The sequence below is a fragment of the Canis lupus genome, chromosome 1 (genome assembly GCF_003254725.2).
Source record: "Canis lupus dingo isolate Sandy chromosome 1, ASM325472v2, whole genome shotgun sequence".
Classification (NCBI taxonomy): Eukaryota; Metazoa; Chordata; class Mammalia; order Carnivora; family Canidae; genus Canis; species Canis lupus.
This window is the reverse complement of record NC_064243.1, coordinates 93,196,238-93,218,706: the sequence shown is the minus strand read 5'-3', so window position 1 is coordinate 93,218,706 and position 22,469 is coordinate 93,196,238. Positions and strand designations below refer to the sequence as shown.

Here is a 22,469-nt window from a genome sequence, read left to right as displayed (position 1 = left end):
CCGGGCTCGCGGAGGCGGCGGCGAGGGGCGCGCAGCAGGGTCTCCGCGGGGCTGGCGCGGGCTGGGCGGGGCGGGCGGGGCGGGCGCGGGGGCCGCCGCCTCACTTCCGGGAGCGCCCGGGCGCCGCGCCCGCCCCCTGCGCGCAGCGCTGTCCGCCCGCCGCCCCGCACGGCGCAGCCCCGCGAGCGCGCAGCCAGGCCGGAGCCCCCGCGCCCCGGCTCCCGGCGGCCATGGGGGCGTCCGCGCGGCTGCTGCGCGCCGTGATCATGGGGGCGCCGGGCTCCGGCAAGGGCACCGTGTCGTCGCGCATCACCAAGCACTTCGCGCTGAAGCACCTCTCCAGCGGGGACCTGCTCCGGGACAACATGCTTCGGGGCACAGGTGGGAGCCCGGGCCGGGGTGAGCGGGAGGGGAGGCGGGGCCCCGGGGTGCGGGTCGGGGGAGGCGGGGCTCCGGGGTGCGGGAGGGGATGCGGGCCCCGGGGTGCGGGTCCTGGGGAGGCGGGGCTCCGGGGTGCGGGAGGGGATGCGGGCCCCGGGGTGCGGGTCCTGGGGAGGCGGGGCCCCGGGGTGCGGGTCGGGGGAGGCGGGGCCCGGGTGCGGGTGTTCGGATGCAGGTCCGGGGGTGCGGCCGCCGCATCCCCTTCCTACCCCCCCCCCCCAGGAGAGACCTCAGGCAGTTGAGCAATTGCGCCCTGAGAGCTCCAGGCCCCGGGGCAGCCTCGGGCGGGTTATCGGGTACCGTCCGAGAGTTAGGACAGGTTCGAAGTTCAGAGATTAGGGTGAGAGGCGCGTCCCGGTCCGGGCGCTGCTGCTCCCGTAGGAACCGCGGCCTCTCCTCCGCGCGCCCTTTCACCCGGAGAGTTGAAGTTTGACCTGAAGGCTTCGCTCTTCCTTTTTTTTTCTCTTCCTTCCTGCTTGCTTGCTTTCTTTTTTTTTTCTTTTTTCTTTTTTTCCTTTTTACTTCCTTCCCTTCTCTTTCTTTTTTCTAACTTCCTTTCTCTCTCTCTCTCTCTCTCTCTCTTTTTTGTTAAACTCTGGGATTTTCTGGTTCCAGCCTTTCTCCCAAATCTGAAGGCCGGCTATTATTTATGCTTGTTGCACTCACAAAATTGGCTTAGATCTTTGATACCCCAGGGATTTCTTAGACAGGAAAGCTATTCTTATGAATCTGAAAGATTGTTTTGTTTCCCATGCCAGATAAATTTTTATAACTCAGCACCAACTCCAAGTCAACAGTTTCTATACTTTACAGTGGAGAAGTTTTGTTATGCAAATTATATCTTAAGAAAGCTGTTTTTTTTTTAATTAAAAAAAATTAATTTGTACACCCAACGTGGGGCTTGAACTCACAGCCCTAGACCAGAGAGTCTCTCAGGCTCTACCAGCTGAGCCACCCAGGGCCCCAAGGGAGCGATTTTTAAAAAGTCAACAGTAAGATGAGTTTTTTTTTTTTTCTCAAAGGTGTTGACCTTTATTTTCCAAAACAGAACTCGTTTTGAACCTGCTTTTAAAAAAATTACAGCAGTAATTGTACAGGGTAAGAAAAGGATTGGAAAAAGGACAGAAGTACATGAAATGAAAAGTAAAGCCAACTCTCTCATTCCCTGCCTCAGTCTCATTCTTCATAGGGGAACAGGACCTTGGGTTCCCTTTTAGAAATGTGTATTTGTGTACAAACACACACACACACACACACACACACGGCCCTTATTTTATGCAATATGCAGTCATACTATGTATTTACGTATTGTGCACCAGCACATTTTCACTTTATATCTAGGATATATTTCCACATCAGAACATAAAAACCCATTTCATTCTGCTCATGTTTGTATAGGTGTCTATTAGCTGAATCTAGATCATCTGGAGGTGGGATTTTTTTGTCTGTTTCAAAATATAAGTGGAAAACAAAGAACCGCCTCCATGTTTTTTGTTTGTCTCTTGGACTTCTTTCCCTCCAGCAGCTAGTCTGGCAAATTTTCTCTTCTAACATTGATCTTTTTTTTTTTTAAATACAGTGTTTTGTCTTTTAGTTACCACTTCTTCAAAAGGTTAAATTGTTTGGCTTGGTTACTAAACGTTCTTGATGCAACATACTTAAGTAGTTAGGTAACAAATAGCCTCCACCTGGTGGGGGGTAAGGTTACCCAAAGTGGGAAGGGGTAGTAAAGAATGTGTCAGGGATTCTCTGAAAAATAATTGAGCAGTGAGGTATGACCTAGGGGTTAAAGAAACTTTTGGCAGAGTTAAGGTTCCGTACATTTGTGAAAATATAAAACATTTTAAAAATTAAATCTAAAGCCAATTAAGTAGGCCTTTTTTCAGAATTGAGAAACAATGCTGTTTATCCTTAACATCCCCGGACCAGTCTGCTGTTCTCTTTCTGGCTCCATGTGGAGAAAGACAGAGGAGAACATCCCTGGAAACGGGAGTCCAGCTCGCCTGCCAGTTCCTTCTTTAAAGGTCTTTTAAGACGGCAGTTCTTTAACAAAGAAAACAGAGAATAGACCTTAGGGGAGGTGTCAGGAGATTGTTATTACAGGTGTTCTGTATCTCAGGACTAAGAAAATAGTCTCAATAAATATTTTTCTCTTCTAACATTTTTCTCTTCTGTTTTTTTAAAAATGGAATTGGCTCTTTCCCACAGGATCTGAGCCAAAAAAGAGGTGTAGTCTTTTATTAAACACAGTGTTATGTTTTCTGATACTAAAAGCATATTTATTATAAAGGAAGAAATACATATGAGAATAATAAAAAAAAGAATTAAATACTAATTTTAATTAGAAACAAAGAATTATAATTAACTTTTTAGTGCCTTATGTGCTTTTTTCTTTGTCTTTTCTCCATTGCATTTGTATGTATTTGCAAAATTGTTGCATTCTAAGTGTTTGCTCATATACTGTTTTTTTCTCACTTGTGAGCATGTCGACACATCAAGAAGCAGTCTTGAAAATGATATTTAATTTTAGCATTTTCCTGTCTTTGGACATTTATGTTGTTAACCATTCTTTCCTGTAATAAATAATGCTATGACTGTCTTTGTTCATGAACATTTGGCAGCAATATGAAATCCTTAGTTTAGAATTCTCTGTAATGTGGGACTGTCAAATATTGCTGCAGAAGGAGAGTACCGATTTACTCTCAAACCACTATTTCATGAGGGTGCTGTGTTTTATAACCTAGAGCTGTATTTTATAGCCAAAGTTTAAAACCAATCCAGAGAAGGCGCCTGGGTGGCTCAGCCTGTTAAGCATCTGCCTTCCAGTTCTGGTCAAGATCCTAGTAGGGTCCTGGGATCAAGCCCTGAGGGCTCCCTGCTCAGCAGGGAGCCTGCTTCTCCCTCTGCCCTTCCCTCTGTTTGTACTCTTTCTTTCAAATGAATAAATGTAATCTTTTTAAAAATAAATCAACCTAAAAAAAAATGAATCAATCCAGAGTATGTGATTAGACACAGGACACCCTGGGCAACCTGTTGACAGTAGAGTAATGGTGGCTCAGCACGGACCTCAGAGTCAAGAGCTGGATGACCCTTAGACATTAGGCCAGCCCTCTAGATTAAAAAAAGATAAGAAACTGAGCTCAGGAGAGGTTGAAGAACCTGATCATTTATAAACAGCAGTTACCGGGAGAGACCAGGGTGAATGCTCAGTTCTCGCTAGTTAAACACTTTTCTTTCTGCAGTGTTGATGTTCATGAGATCATTCTAGGGGGCACAATTTTTTAATCTATTTACTTCAAAGGATATTTGAAAAGCAACAAATACACCAAACCTTTAATCTTATGAGCATTATAATTTGTTAATTTAAAAATCTGAATCCCGGGGGCACCTGGGTGACTCTGGTTGAGCGTCTGCCTTGGGCGTAGGTCGTGATCCTGGGGTCCTAGGATTGAGTCCCTCATGGGGCTCCCCGCAGGGAGCCTGCTTCTCCCTCTGCCTGTGTTCCTGCCTCTCTCTTTGTCTCTCTCATGAATAAATGAATAAAATCTTTAAAAAAAATAAAAAGCTGGATCCCTTTGAAGAACGGTATGCAGTAACTAATAGTCTGGCTGGGGCAGAAATTGTGAGGTTGCCGAGGGATTGCCCAAAGTTTGAGAAACTGCCTTGCGGCTTAGTGCTTCTCAAAGACGGACCCCTGCCCTAGATGGCTGATCCTTGTGAATGTCATTTGTGCTCATCTGTATGTTGGGGGAGCTGAACTCAGTAGATAATCTTCTGTGTCTCAGTCAGCTCCCAAGATTCTCTAACAAAACTTTTATTATGGCCACCTGTGCAGCACAGATGCACCTATTTAGAATGATGTTGACAGTAGGGACAATTATTTTCATAATGGCAAAAAAATAAATAAAAACCAACCCCACACCCAAATTTATAAGAGGCAATATATTTACATGGTTTGAAATTCCAAAAAATATAAAAGGGCATTCAGTCAAAAAAATCCTTCATGTCTATGCAACCAAGTGTTTACCTGTTCTTCCCTCTTTATCTTACCCGAATGACAGCAAATGGTAATACTGCCCTGTACCTTTGATAATAGTGCTTTTTGTAAAGATTGCCTCATTTTTGACAGTTTTATTGAGATCTAATTCATATGCCATATAACCCACTTGAAGTTTACAATTATTATTTTTTTAAGATTTTCTTTATTTATTTGAGAGTGAGAGAGATCACAGAAGGAGAGGGAGAAGCATGCAGGGAGCATGATGCGGGACTCAATCCCAGGACCCTGAGATCATGATCTGACCTGAAGACAGACACTTCACTGAAGAAGCCACCCAGGTGCCCCTAAAGTTTACAATTTAATGGACTTTAGGATATGCATGGAGTTGTGCGACCGCTACCACAGTCAATTTTAGGACATTTTCATGACCCCCCCAAAGAAAACTCATACCTACTAGCAATCAATCCCAATTTACTTATTTATTTGTTTAACATGGGGCTTGAACTCAGAACCCTGAGATCAAGAGTCAGTCACTTAATGGCCTGACCACCCACCAAGGTGCCCGGATCAGCATTAATTGGTATAGATCATTGTTAGGGATAAATGAAGAAGGTTATTAGCTTATGCACAGGGCTATCTATTTACAAAATTTTAAAAATTTGGAAGTTTTTAAGATTATCAGTTTTAAGAACTATTTACTCTGGGTAGTGACAGGATTATGAGAGGCTTTTTTCTTTTGTTTTTTTTTTTTTTTTTTTTTTTTTTAAAGATTTATTTATTTATTCATGATAGACATAGAGAGAGAGAAAGAGGCAGAGACACAGGAGGAGGGAGAAGCAGGCTCCATGCACCGGGAGCCTGATATGGGATTCGATCCTGGGTCTCCAGCATCGCGCCCTGGGCCAAAGGCAGGCGCCAAACCGCTGCGCCACCCAGGGATCCCTCTTTTGTTTTGCTTATCCAGCATTTCTCTCTTCCTTCCTTCCTTCCTTCCTTTCTTTCTTTCTTTCTCTTTCTTTCTTTCCTTTCTCTTCTTTCTTTCTTTCTTCTTTCTTTCTTTCTTTCTTTCTTTCTTTTTCTTTCTTTCTTTTTCTTTCTAAGATTTTATTTATTTATTTATGAGAGACACAGAGAGAGAGAGGCAGAGACACAGAAGAGGGAGAAGTAGGCTCCCTGCAGGGAGCTCGATGTGGGACTCTGTCCCAGGACCCCGGGATCACGACTTGAGCCAAAGGCAGAAGCTCAACTGCTGAGTCATGCAGGCATCTCACTTACCCAGCATTTTTTTATCTTTCCTTTAAAAACTCTGGGAAATGAACAAGGGATAGTGGAAGAGGAGGTGGGCGGGGGATTGGGGTGACTGGGTGATGGGCACTGACGGATGCACTTGGCTGGATGAGCACTGGGTGTTATGCTCTATGTTGGCAAATTGAACTCCAATTAAAAAAAATAAAAAAATTAAAAATAGTTGTTGGGGGCAACCCTGGTGGCTCAGCGGTTTAGCGCTACCTTCAGCCCAGGACGCTAAAAATAACTAGTGAAAAAAATCTGTTGAGATATAATTCATATACCATAAAAATTAGCCCCTTTAAAGTATCTAATTCAGTGCTTTCAGTATATCCAGAGCTGTGTAACCATCACCACAGTCAATTTTGGGTATTTCTATTGGGGTGCTTGGGTGGTTTGGTTGGTTAAACATCTGACTCTTGGTTTTAGTTTAAGGTCATGATCTCAGGGTTGTGAGATCAAGCCTTTAGTTAGGCTCTGTGTTCAGCGTGAATCTGCTTGGGATTCTCCTTCTGCCCTTCCTTCCCCCAAATAAATAAATACAATCTTTTAAAAATCTATAATTTTATCACCCCAAAAAGAAACCCTTTCGCAGGAACAGTCACTCTTCATTTTCCCCATGGCTCCCAGCTGGAGGCAACCACTAATCTTGCTTCTCTCCCTACAGATTTGCATATTCTAAATATTTCATACAAATGGAATGATACAGTACGTGGTCTTTTGTGTCTGTGGCTTCTTTCGCTTAATGTTTTCAAGTTCTTATACTTTGTAACATATCAGTACTTCATTTCTTTTTATGACTGAATAATGTAATTTTATGTGGATCTATTAATTAATTTTATGTACATTTTATTTATCCATTCATCACTTGGCGGACATTTGAGTTTTCCATTTTCGGCTATTGCGAATAATGTTGCCGTGAACACTCATTTATAAGTTTTTGTATAGATGTCTCTCTTAATTTCTCTTGGATGGTTGTTTTTTTTTTTTTTTTTTTAATTTCTCTTGGATGTTTGTATGTGTGTGTGTTTGTTCATACTTTGGCATCCAATTGGTAGGTAAGATGGTAACTCTTTTTAACATTTGAAAACTGCCGCAGTATTTTTCCATTTGGCTACAGCATTTAAAACCCTACTAGCAATATAGGAGGGTTTCAGTTTCTCAGCATTCTTGTCAACACTTGTTATTATCAGCCTCTTTGACTACAGTCATCCTGGTGGGTGTGAAATGGTATCTCATTGTGGTTTCCATTTGTATTTCCTTTTTTTTTTTTTTTTTTTAATTTTTATTTATTTATGATAGTCACAGAGAGAGAGAGAGAGAGGCAGAGACATAGGCAGAGGGAGAAGCAGGCTCCATGCACCGGGAGCCTGACGTGGGATTCGATCCCGGGTCTCCAGGATTGCGCCCTGGGCCAAAGGCAGGCGCCAAACCGCTGCGCCACCCAGGGATCCCCAAACATTTTCTTTCATTCAGTGAATTGTCTTTTCCCTTTTGTGGTGCTCTTTGAAGGATAAAGTTTTTTTAAATTTAATGAATCCAGTTTTTTGTTTTTTTTTTTTTGGTTGATTGTATTTTTGGCTTCATGTCTAAGAAACCACCACCTGATGAAGAGTCATGAAGATTTATGCCTATGTTTTAAGAGTTTTGTAGTTTTAGCTCAAGCCTCTAGGTCTGATTGATGCTACTTTTTGTATATGCTGTGAGGTAGAGGTCCAACTTTATTCTCTTGTTATTGGATATTCAGTTTTCCCAGCACCATTTGTTAAAAAGATTATTCTTTCCCCTGTTGAATTGTCTTGGTATTCTTGTCGAAAACTAATTGATGGTAAGGGTAAAGGGTAATTTCTGGAGTCTCATTTCTGTTCCTTTAATCTGTAGGTCTATTGCTTTTTTAAAAAAATATTTTATTTATTTATTCATGAGAGACACCTACATAGAGAGGCAGAGACACAGGCAGAGAGAGAAGCAGGCTCCATGCAGGGAGCCTGATGTGGGTGCAAAGACGCAGCTGGGATTTCGATAGGAGTGCATTAAATCTGTTAGCCATTTTTGGAGACAGATTCTCTTAATATTAATTTTTTTAAAGATTTTATTTATTTATTCATGAGAGACACACACAGAAAGAGAGGCAGAGACACAGGCAGAGGGAGAAGCAGGCTCCACGCAGGGAGCGGGATGCAGGACTCGATCCCGGGTCTCCAGGATCACGCCCTGGGCTGAAGGCGGTGCTAAACTGCTGAGCCAACCAGGCTGCCCAATATTAATTTTTCTAATCCACAAATATGAAATGGATTAAATCTCCATTTAGTTAGGTTGTCTTTTTTTTTTTTTCCAACAATATAGTTTTCAGGGCAATCCTGGTGGCTCAGTGGTTTGGCGCTGCCTTCGGCCCAGGGCATGGTCCTGTAGACCCGAGATCGAGTCCCAGGTCGGGCTCCCTGCATGGAGCCTGCTTCTCCCTCTGCCTGTGTCTCTGCCTCTCTGTCTTTCTCTCTCTCTGTCTCTCATGAATTAAAAAAAAAAAAAAAAAAAGTAGTTTTCTGATGGCCCATTTTACACTTAAAAAATGTTTTTCTAAGTTTTTAATTATTTTTTATGTAATTGTGAATGGAATTATTTTCTTAATTTTATTTTCAGACTGTTCAGGCTATATATTTGTATTTTGATCTTGTATCCTCAACTTTGCTGAACTCATTTATTAGCTCTAACAGTTTTTCAGTGGACTCTAGGATTTTCTATATAGAAAATCATCTCATCTGCAGTTTTTTTTTTTAAAGATGTTATTTATTTATTCATGAGAGACACAGAGAGAGAGAGAGAGAGGCAGAGACACAGGCAGAGGGAGAAGCAGGCTCCATGCAGGGAGCCCGACATGGGGCTCGATCCCGGGTCTCCAGGATCAGGCCCTGGGCTGAAGGCAGCGCCAAACTGCCGAGGCACCCGGGCTGCCCTGCAAACAGAGTTTTACTTTTTTCCTTTCTGGATGCCTTTTATTTCTTTTTCTGGACTAAGTACCCTGGCTAAAATCTGATACAGTGTGGAGCAGATGCGAGAAGATCAGGGTATCTTTTCTTTTTTTAAAGATTTTTATTTATTTATTAATGAAAGACAGAGAGAGAGAGAGAGAGAGAGAGAGAGAGAGGCAGAGACACAGGCAGAGGGAGAAGCAGGTTCCATTCAGGGAGCCCGATGTGGGACTCGATCCCGGGCCTCCAGGATCATGCCCTGGGCCAAAGGCAGATGCTAAACCGCTGAGCCACCCAGGGATCACCTCAGGGTATCTTTTCTTAATGCTATTCTTACACTGATGAAATTAAAAATGTTAAAAATTAGTCTCATCCTCTCAATCCATTTGATGTTATTGGTTGAGGGCTTACAAGGTTTGGCCTGAAGAGTAAGAGGTGGGGGAAGGAGGTAATGCCAGTTTTAGGAACTTAGCCTTGAAGTAATACAAGTTTTTACATTTTTTCCCCCAAACACTGTGGATGAGGCTGACTTCTGCTTCTCCAGATCAGTGGTCAAAACCTGGTCAGAACAACAGAGAGGTGTACACATACCAAGTATGTGCAGCTTTATAGCAGGTTATCTTATTGAAGGGTTCCTGAGTGCTGGCCCTTGGAACGAGGTCTTCTTCCAGATGCAGTTTGTAAACCCTGGCTATAAACCTGTCAATCCTGTGCAGTTAATGTGCTTAGTGAAAATCTAAAACTTTGTGAATATGATAATTTAGAATCTGTTCTGAAGTCAGAGTGGCAGTTTATACCAAGAATTATGGAAAGAGTCATATGCCTTAACCTTTTAATCTGAATCCCAGGAGGTTATCCATCAGAAATAATTAAAAAGAAAAAAAAATAAGAAAAAACGGTATTAAGATCTTGAAAAGCAGCAGTGGTAGGGCAAAACCAAGACCAATTTAGATAATTTATTTTTTTTTAATTTTTATTTTTAAAAGATTTTATTTATTTATTCTTGAGAGACAGAGAGAGAGAGAGGCAGAGACACAGGCAGAGGGAGGAGCAGGTTCCATGCAGGGAGCCCGATGTGAGACTTGATCTTGGGACTCGATCCTGGAACTCCAGGATCACACTCTGGGCCAAAGGCGGGTGCTAAACCTCTGAGCCACCTAGGCATCCCCCAATTTAGATAATTTAAATGTCCAAGAGTCCTGTGATAATGTTTTATATATCAAACTTGGGTATATGTCGATGGAGTGTGATATAGTTAATAAAAAATGACTGCATAAAGTCACTGGTAAATACTTACAAAATAATGCTGAGTGAAAAAAGAACATAAAACTATACATACACTGGCTGGCACAGTCGGTAGAGTGCACGACTCTTGATCTTGGGATTGTGAGCTCAAGCTCCATGTCTGGTGTGGAGGTTTCTTTAAAAAAAACAAAACAAAACAATGGGTTCCCTGGTGGCCTGGCAGTTTAGCGCCTCCTTCGGCCCACGGCATGATCCTGGAGTCCTGGGATCGAGTCCCACGTCGGGCTCCCTGCGTGGAGCCTGCTTCTCCCTCTGCCCGTGTTTCTGCCTCTCTCTCTGTGTATCTCTCATGAATAAATAAATAAAAAATATTAAAAACAATAACAACAAAAAAAACCCCAAAACGTATATACACGTAGATTATAATGGTACTATAGTTCCAAATGTAAACAGTACAGTTTGTTGGAAATGACCAGCAAATTAAAATATTGATGTGTAAAAATGATATCAGTTTGTGAGTAATACTTTTAAATTGTTTATCAGTTCTTTTCTGGAGTGTTTAGTAAAATGTAATATGAACACTGCTAAATCTGGTCAAAAGCTGAACTGGGACAGCAAGCGTCTATTTTAGAAGATTAGAAGAATCTCTACAGTAACAGAGCAAGCACTTACACTGAGCCACTTAGAAATAATGACTGTTACAAGTTCTTGTTTAAAAAAGAAAATAGGGATCCCTGGGTGGCGCAGCGGTTTGGCGCCTGCCTTTGGCCCAGGGCGCGATCCTGGAGACCCGGGATCGAATCCCACGTCGGGCTCCCGTGCATGGAGCCTGCTTCTCCCTCTGCCTGTGTCTCTGCCTCTCTCTCTCTCTCTCTCTCTCTGTGTGACTGTCATAAATAAAAATTAAAAAAAAAAAAAATTAAAAAATAAAAAAGAAAATAACTCTTGGGACATCTGAACGGCTCAGCGGTTGAGCTTCTGCCTTTGGCTCAGGTCCTGATCCCGGGGTCCTGGGATCGAGTTCCACATTGGGCTCCCCGCAGGGAGCCTGCTTCCCCCCCTGCCTGTGTCTCTGCCTCCTCTCTGTGTATTTATTTATTTATTTATTTATTTATTTATTTATTTATTTATGATAGTCACAGAGAGAGAGAGAGAGGCAGAGACACAGGCAGAGGGAGAAGCAGGCTCCATGCACCGGGAGCCCGACATGGGATTCGATCCCGGGTCTCCAGGATCGCGCCCTGGGCCAAAGGCAGGCGCTAAACTGCTGCGCCACCCAGGGATCCCTCCTCTCTGTGTCTTTCATGAATAAATAAATTTTTTAAATCTTAAAAAAAAATTCTATTATTCTGTATTTTTTTTTTCTGATAGAAAATTTACAAAATATAGAGCAGTGCAGATATATTGAAAAATCACTTATATCACACATAGATGACTGCTGTTAATGACGGTGCCTATAGCTTTCTATGATTTTTTCTGTCTCTACATTTGCACTTACGTATTTTTATATAATGGAGACGTTGAAGTAGGTATAGATTATTTTGTAACTTCTCTGTTAATTGTAAGAGTTGACAACGCACATTTTCATATAAGGGTGCTATCCGGAGTTGTTCTCTGGGCTAGTGGCTTCCTAGGGCCTGGAATGGGATAAAATAAATGTGCTTGCTGACAAGTTTTTTTCTTTCTTCTGTGCTGTAGAAATTGGTGTGTTAGCCAAGACTTTCATTGACCAAGGGAAGCTCATCCCGGATGATGTCATGACTCGGCTGGCCCTTCATGAGCTGAAAAACCTCACCCAATATAGCTGGCTATTGGATGGTAAGGCGTGTTAGGAGAATTTCAGCTGCCCAGAATGACGAGCGTGGCCAGAGGAGGAGCATTTTGTGGCTACAGACACACAGCTGGTGGGCAGGGGCCCGAGTGCTGTCATTCACCACACTGAGGCCTTGGGGTAGTCCTCTCCTCTAGGCCTGCTTCTTCATCTGAAGGGAAAGACAGAAGCATGGTTATTTCTGTGCTCCCTTCAGATGTGACCAGTTCCTTCATCTTCCTTTGAGAATATTTTATGAGGAGGAGGAAGGAAGGGTAGAAAGTGATTCTCATTCAGCTATAAACTTTCCCCAGCTAGAGGTGTGGCGGGATCTTTGAGGATAGGTTGGTTTTTAGTTTTTGGAGAGAGAAAGAGAGGTATTTATTTTAAGGAATTGGCTCACATGATAATGAAGGCTGACAGGTCCCAAGATCTTCAGGGTGACTGATAGGTGGTCTGGCTCATCTGAAGACTAGCAGGCTTACAGCCCAGGAGGAACTGGCTTCAGTTTGAGTTGGAGGCAGGAAAAGCTAATGTCTCAGGTCTGGGCAGTCAAGCAGGAGGAACTCCCCCTTACTGGGGGGATGGTCAGCCTTTTCCATCCGTCCAAGGCTTCAGTGGGTTAGATGAGGCCCACCCATATCAGGAAGACAATCTACTTTACTCAGTCTCCTGATTTAAATGTTACTCTCATTACAAAACAGTCTCACAGACACACCCCAAATAATGTTTGACCAGTGTCCAGGCTCCCCATGGGTCCAGGCAATTTGACACATAAAATTAACCACCATCATGGTCGTCCTGCAGCTGTGATTAGCCTGCCTGATATTACTGCTTTTTTCCAGATTATTCAACATGAACTAATTCTCTTCCTTCTTCGACCCACCCGCCCTCCCTTTATTCTTTTTTTTTTTTCTTTTTAAATTTATAAAGGTTTTCCAAGGACACTTCCACAGGCAGAAGCCCTGGACGGAGCTTATCAGATAGACACAGTGATTAATCTGAACGTGCCCTTTGAAGTCATTAAGCAGCGTCTCACCGCGCGCTGGATTCATCCGGCCAGCGGCCGAGTCTACAACATCGAATTCAACCCTCCCAAAGCCGTGGTGAGTAGTGGGATGGCACAGACCGTCTCTGATCCCTCTCGTCCACACAGACCTAAGCTTTGTGACGCCTGCTCCTGAGGGAATGTTCTCGGCTCCCGTTGAGCCCTGTGCATCCACCCAGCTTGCTGGTAAAGGAAACCCCTTGGGAACAATGGGGATCTGGGACTCCTGCACAAGCATTTGCCATTTCCTGCTTGGTGCTGGGGAGGATGTTAGGAGTGGGGGTAAGAAGGATTAGAGACCACTTTGGCTTATTTAGGGAGTTGCAGTTGGGGTTCCCAGGCTGTCCCTGAATCCTTTTGTATATTAAATTACTGAGAGGCTGCTTAGAAATCCTTTTACTCTAAGGCCCGATACGGGAGATGATACTGCATGGCCATGGTCTGTGTTTGGGTTTGACTCTGTTTACTTAAAAAGTATGCTGTTGTGCTTGCTGCTGGCACAGAGAGGCTTAAGAATCACTGAACTGCTTATAAAGATCTGCTTCAGAGGTGAGATGTCTGACACCAGCCTCTGGTGACACCTGTTTAGGGCATTGATGACCTGACAGGGGAGCCTCTCATTCAGCGGGATGATGACAAGCCAGAGACGGTTGTCAAGAGACTCAAGGCTTATGAAGTCCAAACACAGCCGGTCCTGGAATATTACCGGTGAGTTTGTCGCTTTTCAGAATGTGCCTGACGTGATGAAACACTAAGTCAGTGTTTGACTGCCCCTGCTTTACAGCTGAACTGCAAAAATACCAGAAGAGTCAATTCAAATTGATTTGATGGGTAGAGATGTATTAGTGTGTATACAGAGAAGTCCAGAAGGCAGGCTGGGCTTTGGCACCATGGGGTTTGATCAGAATTCTTATTGGCTGTGTCCTTAGACCCCTGCATGCTGCACAGAGTTGCCAGGAATGGGCAGGGCATCCTCTATCATGGGGGGCGGAGGGGTCGGCTTCCCCCAAGTGAACAGAAACCCCACGTGTCACCAAGATGACACCACATTGAACGGCCGCTGTGGTCAGGGGACGCTTTGCACTGTTTTAGGCCTATGTTTTTGCCCATTCGGGAGCTGGGAGCGGGCCAGTGACACCCGAGCTCTGCTGTCAGGGAGAGGGAGGGCTGCACTGAGTGCTGGGGGCACAAGTCTCATGATGCTCACTCCCTGGGCCATTAGAGGACATACAGAGGCCTCAGATGGCAGCCTGTCCTCAGGTCATTTACTTGGCCGATAGTCTTGAAGAGCTTGTGTTCGAACACAATTTTATTTGCTCCTTAGGGAATTCATATCCATGACAGGTACTGGAGCTGTCCTGAATAAATATAAGACTCGGGCTAAGGAACAGTGCAGTCCCCGTACTCGGTGTTTCCCCTCTGGTCATGCAGGAGTGATTGTATCCCGTTTCCCTTCACATTCACTAGCTGGACGGGGATGCAGTGTCAACACGTGCAGTGCTGCAGTAGGAGCAGATTCTGGAACCCGACTGCCTGAGTTCAAATCCCAGCTCATTGTTGATTAACTTGGTCTTATTTATTTTTTATTTGAGAGAGAGAGAGTGAGTGTGTGACAGTGAGCACACAAGCAGGGAGAGTGCGAAGCAGGTTCACTGCTGAGCAGGGAGGCCAACACGGGGCTTGATCCTAGGATCCTGGGACCATGACCTGAGCCGAAGGCAGATGCTTAACTGACTGAGCCACCCAGGCGCCCCTATTACCTTGGTCTTAACTTCTTGCTTAAAGTTGGGTAAGAATAGAGGGTGGGCACAGTTAATAGTGCCCACTACTAGTGCCTACTAGGTGGGCTAGTTACTATTGAGTGACTCCCAGAGTTGTGTCTGACGCAGAGTGAACGCTGTATCATCACTGGCTGCTCCTGGTGGTGGTGTGCTGAGGTCGGTTTGTAGTGACCTCTGAAGCCATAGTCTCCAAGCTGTTCTAAAGTAGTACTTTCTGAATGGGGAAATGACAAGGGAGTTGGCAATTCACTTTCTACGGTAGCTGGTACCATAACTCTGTGGTTTATGGAATGAGCTTGGCTCTTCAGGTTACCAGCTGTGTGTGGGGCTCCTTTGCGCCACAAACTCTTCATGCATTGAGTCAGAGCAATATTGAGTAGTACCTACTGTATATGGCTGTGAAGGGGATTGCGAGAATCCACATAAAGCCTTACTGCAGCCCTGGCACTAATAAATCACTCGATGGGAGTTGCTGTTACTATTCTGCTGACACTGTGCTGGGCGCTGGTCTACATAGGTCAAGGCCTGGCCCCAGGCAATCACACCTGCTCTGTGTGGGTGAGGTAGATAGTGGGGTAAATTGTAGTTTCCATACGACACCGATATGCTTCTATCAGTCAGGAACCTAATTCACGCTAACTTCAGCAAAAGGGGAATTTGTTCTAACTACAAAGTCCAAAGGTCAATCCTGGGTCCAGGCGTTCAGATAGCACCACATGGCCTCGATCACGTTCAGCTCCACTTTTCTGCGTTGGCTTCGATCTCAGGTGGGCTGCCCCCGTGTGAGCCCCTCAGCACCCCAGCTTGTCTCCTACCAGTTCAGCTACTGACCAGAAAAAAGAATTTTACCACAAGTCCTGGAGTCGGATCCAATTATCTCTGATCACGTCCATCCTGGAAGCTAGGGGGTGACTCCACTCCCAAACCAAAACTCATGGACTGAGCGTGGTGAAGATGATGTTTTCCAAACGGGGGTTTTGTTATTCACTCAAAAGTAACCAGAAGGGAGAACGCACAGTTGTTGGGCTGATAAAAACAGTGTGAGGCCCCTTCACAGAGGTGACCACCCAATGCAGCAGCAGGAGGGGGGTAACTTACTTCTGTCCAAATGTGGGAGGGGGGGCGTGTTGGGACGGCTGCAGAGAGGAAGCCTAGAATCTGGGTCCCTGTCTTAGGAGATACCCTAGTCTTTTATTTATTTTTAAAGATTTTATTTATTTATTCATGAGACACACAGAGAGAGAGAGAGAGAGAGAGAGGCAGAGACACAGGCAGAGGGAGAAGCAGGCTCCATACAGGGAACCCGATGTGGGACTTGATCCCAGGACTCCAGGATCACGCCCTGGGCTGACGGATGTGCTAAACCACGGAGCCACCGGGGCTGCCCCTAGTCTTTTATATTTTTAAAGATTTTATTCATTAGAGAGCATGAGCAGGCGGAGGGGCAGAGGGAGAGGAAGAAGCAGATTCCCTGCTGAGCAGGGAGCCTGATGTGGGGGCTCATCCCAGGACCCCGAGATCATGACCTGAGCTGGAGACACCCTGTTTCCAGGCTTCCAGCTTTTGCTACCTCTTGCCATTAACTGAAGCTGTTCCTTCTAAACTCCAGCACTGGACCTCAGGTTGGACTTAACCAAACCCAGAAAGTGGTGGTGTATTTGCAACTTCAGTGGTAATCAGCATTATTATTTTAAAATACTGACAGTTGTATTGTTTTTAAATCGCTTTCAGCAGTGATTAGGTCTGTGTTAACAAACAACACGAAGTTCTCACTCTTTAGAGGACCTAGAGGTGAGGCTGGTTTTATTACAGAGAAATTAAAATGACAAATGTGTGACCAAGGTACAGCTCTAGGATTGTCTAGGTGCCTGCACTTGTACCCTCAATTATTAACTCACTTGTGATACCGGCTTGATCTTAAAGTGGCTCTTCAAGTGGACACAGCAGTTAGGAACCTTGTTCTCTTGAAAGCTTGACAAGATGTCTGTGAATTTGGGGTGTGTATTTCTGATATGTAGAGAATACAGCATTTTTACATAGTGGCCCTGCTTAGCAGATGTTTCTTAGCAAAAAGTCCATGGAACTTTTTTTTTTTTTTACTATTTTATTTATTTATTTATGAGAGAGAGTACAGATGTGGGGGAGGAGCAGAGGGAGATGGACAAGCAGAGTCCGTGCTGAGCAGGTAGCCTGATGCAGGACTCGATCTCATGGCTCCCAGATCATGACTTGAGCCGAAACCAAGAGTCAGATGCTTATTGAACTAAGCCACCCGGGTGCCCCAACAATAGGAGTTACTAGTCTTAATTCTGGGAAATTTTATGAGATATCAAGAGAGCAATGCTTTTGCCCTCGGGAAGCTTTTGAAAATCAAGTGAAAGGTTGCAGAGGTAGGACTGATTCTGTTTTTAGAAAGAAGCCAGAGTTAGTTCCTCAGTTGCTTTTCTGCAGACTTAAAGTCACTATATGTGAATTAGGGGAGGAGGGGATGTGGAGGGTGGTGTGTGTGTTTTGAAAAGCAGCCCTGGGATTCTGATCCTGCTGCCTTACTCCCAGGAGTAAACAGAGATTGGCTGCCGGTGTGGGGGCATGCCAGACAAATCTGGGGGAGAAAGACAATGAAAACACTTTTTGTTACCATTTCCCCCCCAAATTCAAAAAGGATAGCATAAGAGGAAAAAAAAATAAACCCAGGCAAAAAGAAGGAAGCATAATCAAGTATTAGGTAGTAGTTTTGCAAGTGATTAAGTAGACAGCCCCATGGGTGTCTGACATGCCCCATGTTTGGAAGCCTACTACCAGTTTAGTGATCTGGGCTGTTAACCTTACTTTCTAACACACTGTTTTATCAGTAAAACAAGGAATCTGAACTTGAGAAAGGATTACGTGAGCTATTATATTTAAGACACTGAGCACATGCTCAGTAAGTGCTACGGTTTTTCAAGTGACCATTTCTGTAAGCCAGAAGACACAACCGAAACTAAAATCTAGGTGTACCAACGCCATACCAATGTCTTTCTCTCTTGATCAGACTTTATTGAAATCCCTAAATCCACAGTTTTTTTAAAGTCAATTCTCCTTCCACCCCCCATGTGGGGTTCAAACTCATGACCTGAGACTGAGTTGTATGCTGCACCCACTGAAACCAGCCAGGCACCCCTCATATCATCATCTTTTAAGAATCACTTTGAAAACCCTCATTAGGGGGCACCTGGGTGGCTCAGTGGTTGAGCGTCTGCCTTTGGCCCAGGGCGTGATCCTGGGGTTCTGGGATCGAGTCCCACATCGGGCTCCCTGCAGGGAGTCTGCTTCTCCTTCTGCCTGTGTCTCTGCCTATCTCTATGTGTCTCATGAATAAATAAGTAAAATATTGAAAAAAAAAAAAGAAAAACCTCATCAGGAATGAGTCAGAACTGTGGTGTTTTTTTTTTTTGTTTTGTTTTTTGTTTTTTTGTCATCTTTAGGAAAAAGGGAGTATTGGAAACCTTCTCTGGAACAGAAACCAACAAGATCTGGCCCCATGTGTATGCTTTCCTACAAACAAAAGTTCCACAAATAAACCAGAAAGCATCAGTTACTCCATGAGGAAAAGTGTACATCACCAGTAAGATGAGCAGAGACTCCTCACCTGTGCATTTAGAAGCTCCGTGTTCTGAGACTGGCATGTATGAATTCTTTGAAAATTATATTAGTTTCACTTCTACTGATTTCATTCTGGAAATTAAGAATGGGCCAAATGAGTCCGATACTAAGATTCATCTTTTTGTCTACCCAGGGTATCTTCTATGGGTATGTAATTTAAAAACATCAGATGTCCTAATTAAAAGAGCAATTGGTAGTAATATTAACTTTTGTTCAGAAGACTTAAGTGGTTGATAAAAAATTTTCTTATTCTTTGGAGAAGCTAAAAACATTTCCATGTCACTCGGTAAAGTAGCTCATCAGAGAAATGTGTTGTAGACTGATGCCAAAACCCAGCATCGTTAGCACTGTGGTACATGGTTTTGTGAAACACTATCAAATTCTAGAAAACAAGCAACCAGATATGCAGATTAGTTTCAGGATGCAAATTCACTGTTGCCTTTACAGTAAGAAACTTAAAAACTTAACCGTATATACTGTATTTATTATGTCATAAACAAACTTTCAGTTTATTCAGAATTTTCAGTCTGCTATAAAATTGTGTTAAATTAGCATATAGGAAAATATTACTTTCCTATGACAGGTTTTGAGAACATGTGTATTGAAAAAAATGATTTATTAGAAATTGACATTGGAAGTTCTTACAAAAGCACTGAGGTTGAATTATCAACAGAAAATGTAATTAGTCTTGTGTTTTCAGATTATTGCTCAGGTTAAGAAGTAGAAGTATGTGCTTTAGGATCTACTTGCCAGTTTCTCTTTTTGATCACTATGTAAAATCTGCTGTGATGAGTGACAAAATACAAGAAGAAAAGCAAACCCATGGCCCTACATAAAAGCAAGCATACTGGGTCCTCAGGAAGTAGAAATAGATCAGCTATGCCTGGGGAGAATTTCCCTGACACGCTTAACAATCATAATTAGTAAACAATCAATTAGTAAACTAATCAAATTAGTAGCAATTAAAAGGATTTACATGAGAGGTTAAAAAGGACCAGGAAGGTAACTGAGTTTGTTGAAGGACTTTATTCCTAGTGAAAGCAGCGGGCAGCTGCTGGCTTTCCCTGCCACCGTCAGCAGGGCAAGAACTCCACCTGTGTGTGTAGCCTGAGTAAGTAGCCCTTTAAAAGCGAAGAGAATTTGATTTCTTCGTAGGGCAAGAAGGATGCGTGCTTATGTCCTGTGGCCTGGCAGGAAGAGTGGGGCGATGAGAGGTGGATGAAAAAATCAGCTACATCTTCAGTGGGATATTTACTCTTACTTGGTGCTAAATCAGATGCAACGAGTCCTGGTACAACCTGTTATGAACTGCCTTTGAACACCGGCCTGTTATCCCAGGCACTCAAAATATAAATGCCAGCAAGTGGTTCTTCGTGTATTTTTGTGGGAAAAAACTTTTCTTTTGATTTTTAAAAATTCAATGTTGATCTTTCAGAATGGACCAAGGCTTTTTTTAAAAAGGATTGCAGGACACATTTAATTCTTTACAAAACTTTCTGTAATGCCTTATTTGAATGTATTATGTGCTTTCTAAAACTGTGGTGAACTACTAAGCTTATGAATATTACTGGCTTTCCTGGCATACATGACTCTTAATGTACTACAATAAAATTAAATTCTAGAACTGTGGGTATCCCTGTCTCCAGTATTTCACATGGCCCACTCCATCCCATGTTCTGTTCTGCTGCCCCGAGGTCTCACGAGTTTCTGAACTGGTGACTGTTTTCTAGTAACTGATGACAGTAATAGGCTGGGTGCATTTCAAGCTACATCTGCTGTAGGGCTGCAGGCAGGCATGCTGCCCTTCTTACACTTAAGATTTGAAAATCAAGAAGAGGGGTAGAAGAACATGGCTTTGAAAATTAGGGCTTCTTCCCTATGTCCGTTCCCTCCCCATCTCCAAAATACTTCACCCAAAGTTTTGGACACACATCCATTACTTTGGGAAACACACTATTATTTTTTCCCTTAATTAAAGCAGATAAAGAGAACCTGCTTTAAGCAGAATGAGCTGGTGTATGGGCTATCCCGATGAAGCCTGTCACTGCCTAGCCACAGGGAAATACGTCTAGTGCCAAGTGCCATGGCTAGGAGAAGACACCCCCTTAGTTGAAGGCTAAGGAGACCAGTACCTCTACCCAGTACCCTACTTTCCAGAGTCCCACTGTTACTTTGGTACATTTTCCATAAGCAGAATGTGCTGTGGGAAATGCAACGTGGCAGTACCATCCACAAATAGATTACATACTCGCTCAAATTTCTAAACCCCAGCCCACACCTACTTTTGCCCCAGATACTTACAATGGCTTTCCAGCAAAATATTTTAGGCACTTCATAGTTTGTGACAAAACTTACCTGAGTCATGGTAATTACCAACCGTAGGTTAAATCACTGTAATGCCTGCAACCAATGGCAAGAATAAACTTATATTTTAAAACATGTAAGTTGTGTCTTCTCGTTGACAAAAGAAATAGCTTTCTTAATTTTGCAACTCAAGATCTGATTTTGAAAGCTACTAGTTTAAAAGTCTTAAAACATAGTAAAAGCCAATATGTTTTATAGAGTGCATACCCCACACTAAGTTTTGTTGGTTTTTTTTGTAAACAAATGATCATGTGTAAAGTAAAGTTAAACTGTTATGCCAAATTGCACTTGGGAAGGATTTTACCAAAGTAAATCAATTTGGTGAGGTTTCATAGTTTACCAAGGGACTCTTATTTTAAGTGTTTAAAGAGGATCATGCGGGTTTAAGAAACCAAGTGAAAGATGCAATAATTTTTTTTAATCTTTTTTCATACTCAGAGAAAACTTCAAGTCTAATTCTTCAAGGCTTATGAGAATGGCTTTGACTTCATCATTAGATGCCAAGCAATTAATAATCAACTTTTACTCATTTTAGTAACTGCCTTCTATCACCTTAAGTAGTAAATAAGCAAATACGTATTCCATGAATCCGCTTCTCAGATACCTGTGAAATGGTACACAGTATCTATTAGATGGGAAATGGATGCAAAAGATTTTGGAATTTTTAAAATGCATATGATACAGTGGCAAAACTGAAATGAACAGCCTGACCTTAAACCTGACAAATATGTCTCTGTCCCACATCAATTTAGGAACTGAAATACATGACTGATCTTGAGAATAGTAAGTTGACATCTTTTTATTTTTCCCTGAAAATGCCCCAAGGTTAACTTCAGGTTCACTTTGACTAAACCCACCATCAATGTTTTTCATACTGTAAAAAAAAAAAAAAAAAAAAACCACTCCCTAACCAGACATGAGTCTGGTCTGCATGTTAATTAACTTTTAAAAGGGGAACAGGAATGTTAATCTAAAACAACACCCAGTTTTCCTAAAGAAAAGTTATAGGACACCATGAGCTTATTATGCAAACTTGAAGAGTCCACTAATGGTGTAACTGGATGAGAATGTTACCCATCTATCTCCTAGAGACTAATTTTAAATCAGTATTATCTCTACTACCATGGATAAAATGACACCAAGTTATAGGCAATAAATGAAGGGACAGTGCCTTAATTTTTAAAAAATCTTTTTTTTTTTAATCAAATGAAATAATTGCTGATGGACACTTTGATGTTAAAGATGTTTCATTCATCTTCTGGACAGCCCAGCAAAATTCAATGTGAAACATCAGTCATTCCTTTGCTTAGTAGACTTATTATTTCTTAGAAAAGAGGATATTTTTCTTAAAAGGGGTTAGTTCTTATCAGTAAAGAAAAAAAGTGTGAATTTACTGTTCTTAGCACTAAAGTACTGCTAAATATGTCAGTTACAATCTTTAAGTGCAAACCATGGTATTAGGGGCTCCTAGAGTAAATCCAATCTCCTGTACATACAAAACACAGAACCCTTCCCTTCAAAAGTAAAAAAATATATATAGCCACATCTTAAATAGCTCTTGGTAATTCCTGTTTCAGAGAACACAGCCAAAAAACTGTTCAGGAGTAGTTTTACTCTGTTGGTCCTTTCTTTCTTCCCAATACTTAGTCATTTTACCTCTAACTTAAAGAAGGCAAATGAAATTCAAAAAACAATTTGGGCGCTTCCAGGCAGATCCTGGGGAAAGGTGAAGTTGAGAAATGGAAAGTAAAGGCTCAAGTAACACATATCTGTGAAATCAAGCATTTCACTCCTGTGTCCGATCTCTATTTGACAGGAGGGGAAAACAAGAGCTTGCTCCAGAACAGAAAAAAAAAACTTCTATAACTAGGCTATTGGTTAA

At 42.8% G+C, this 22,469-nt stretch overlaps 1 protein-coding gene across 1 annotated transcript; it reads left to right on the top strand.

Annotated features, from left to right (window-relative positions):
• Window positions 1–141: 141 nt before the first annotated feature.
• Window positions 142–20,662, top strand: AK3 (adenylate kinase 3). The gene is made up of 5 exons (XM_025423499.3): window positions 142–381; window positions 11,641–11,760; window positions 12,686–12,858; window positions 13,390–13,508; window positions 18,046–20,662. Exons 1-5 carry the CDS (start codon window positions 231–233, stop codon window positions 18,164–18,166), a joined length of 684 nt encoding a protein of 227 aa, XP_025279284.1. The 5' UTR covers window positions 142–230; the 3' UTR covers window positions 18,167–20,662.
• The last annotated feature ends 1,807 nt before the right edge of the window (window positions 20,663–22,469 follow it).

What these genes read in the sequence shown, in the direction of transcription:
- AK3 (XM_025423499.3), top strand. Translation starts at nt 231, where the DNA reads ATGGGGGCGTCCGCGCGGCTGCTGCGCGCCGTGATCATGGGGGCGCCG. An exon ending in ATATAGCTGGCTATTGGATG is followed by an intron (nt 11,761 to 12,685) that starts GTAAGGCGTGTT and finishes AAATTTATAAAG; the next exon opens with GTTTTCCAAGGACACTTCCA. An exon ending in TCAACCCTCCCAAAGCCGTG is followed by an intron (nt 12,859 to 13,389) that starts GTGAGTAGTGGG and finishes ACACCTGTTTAG; the next exon opens with GGCATTGATGACCTGACAGG.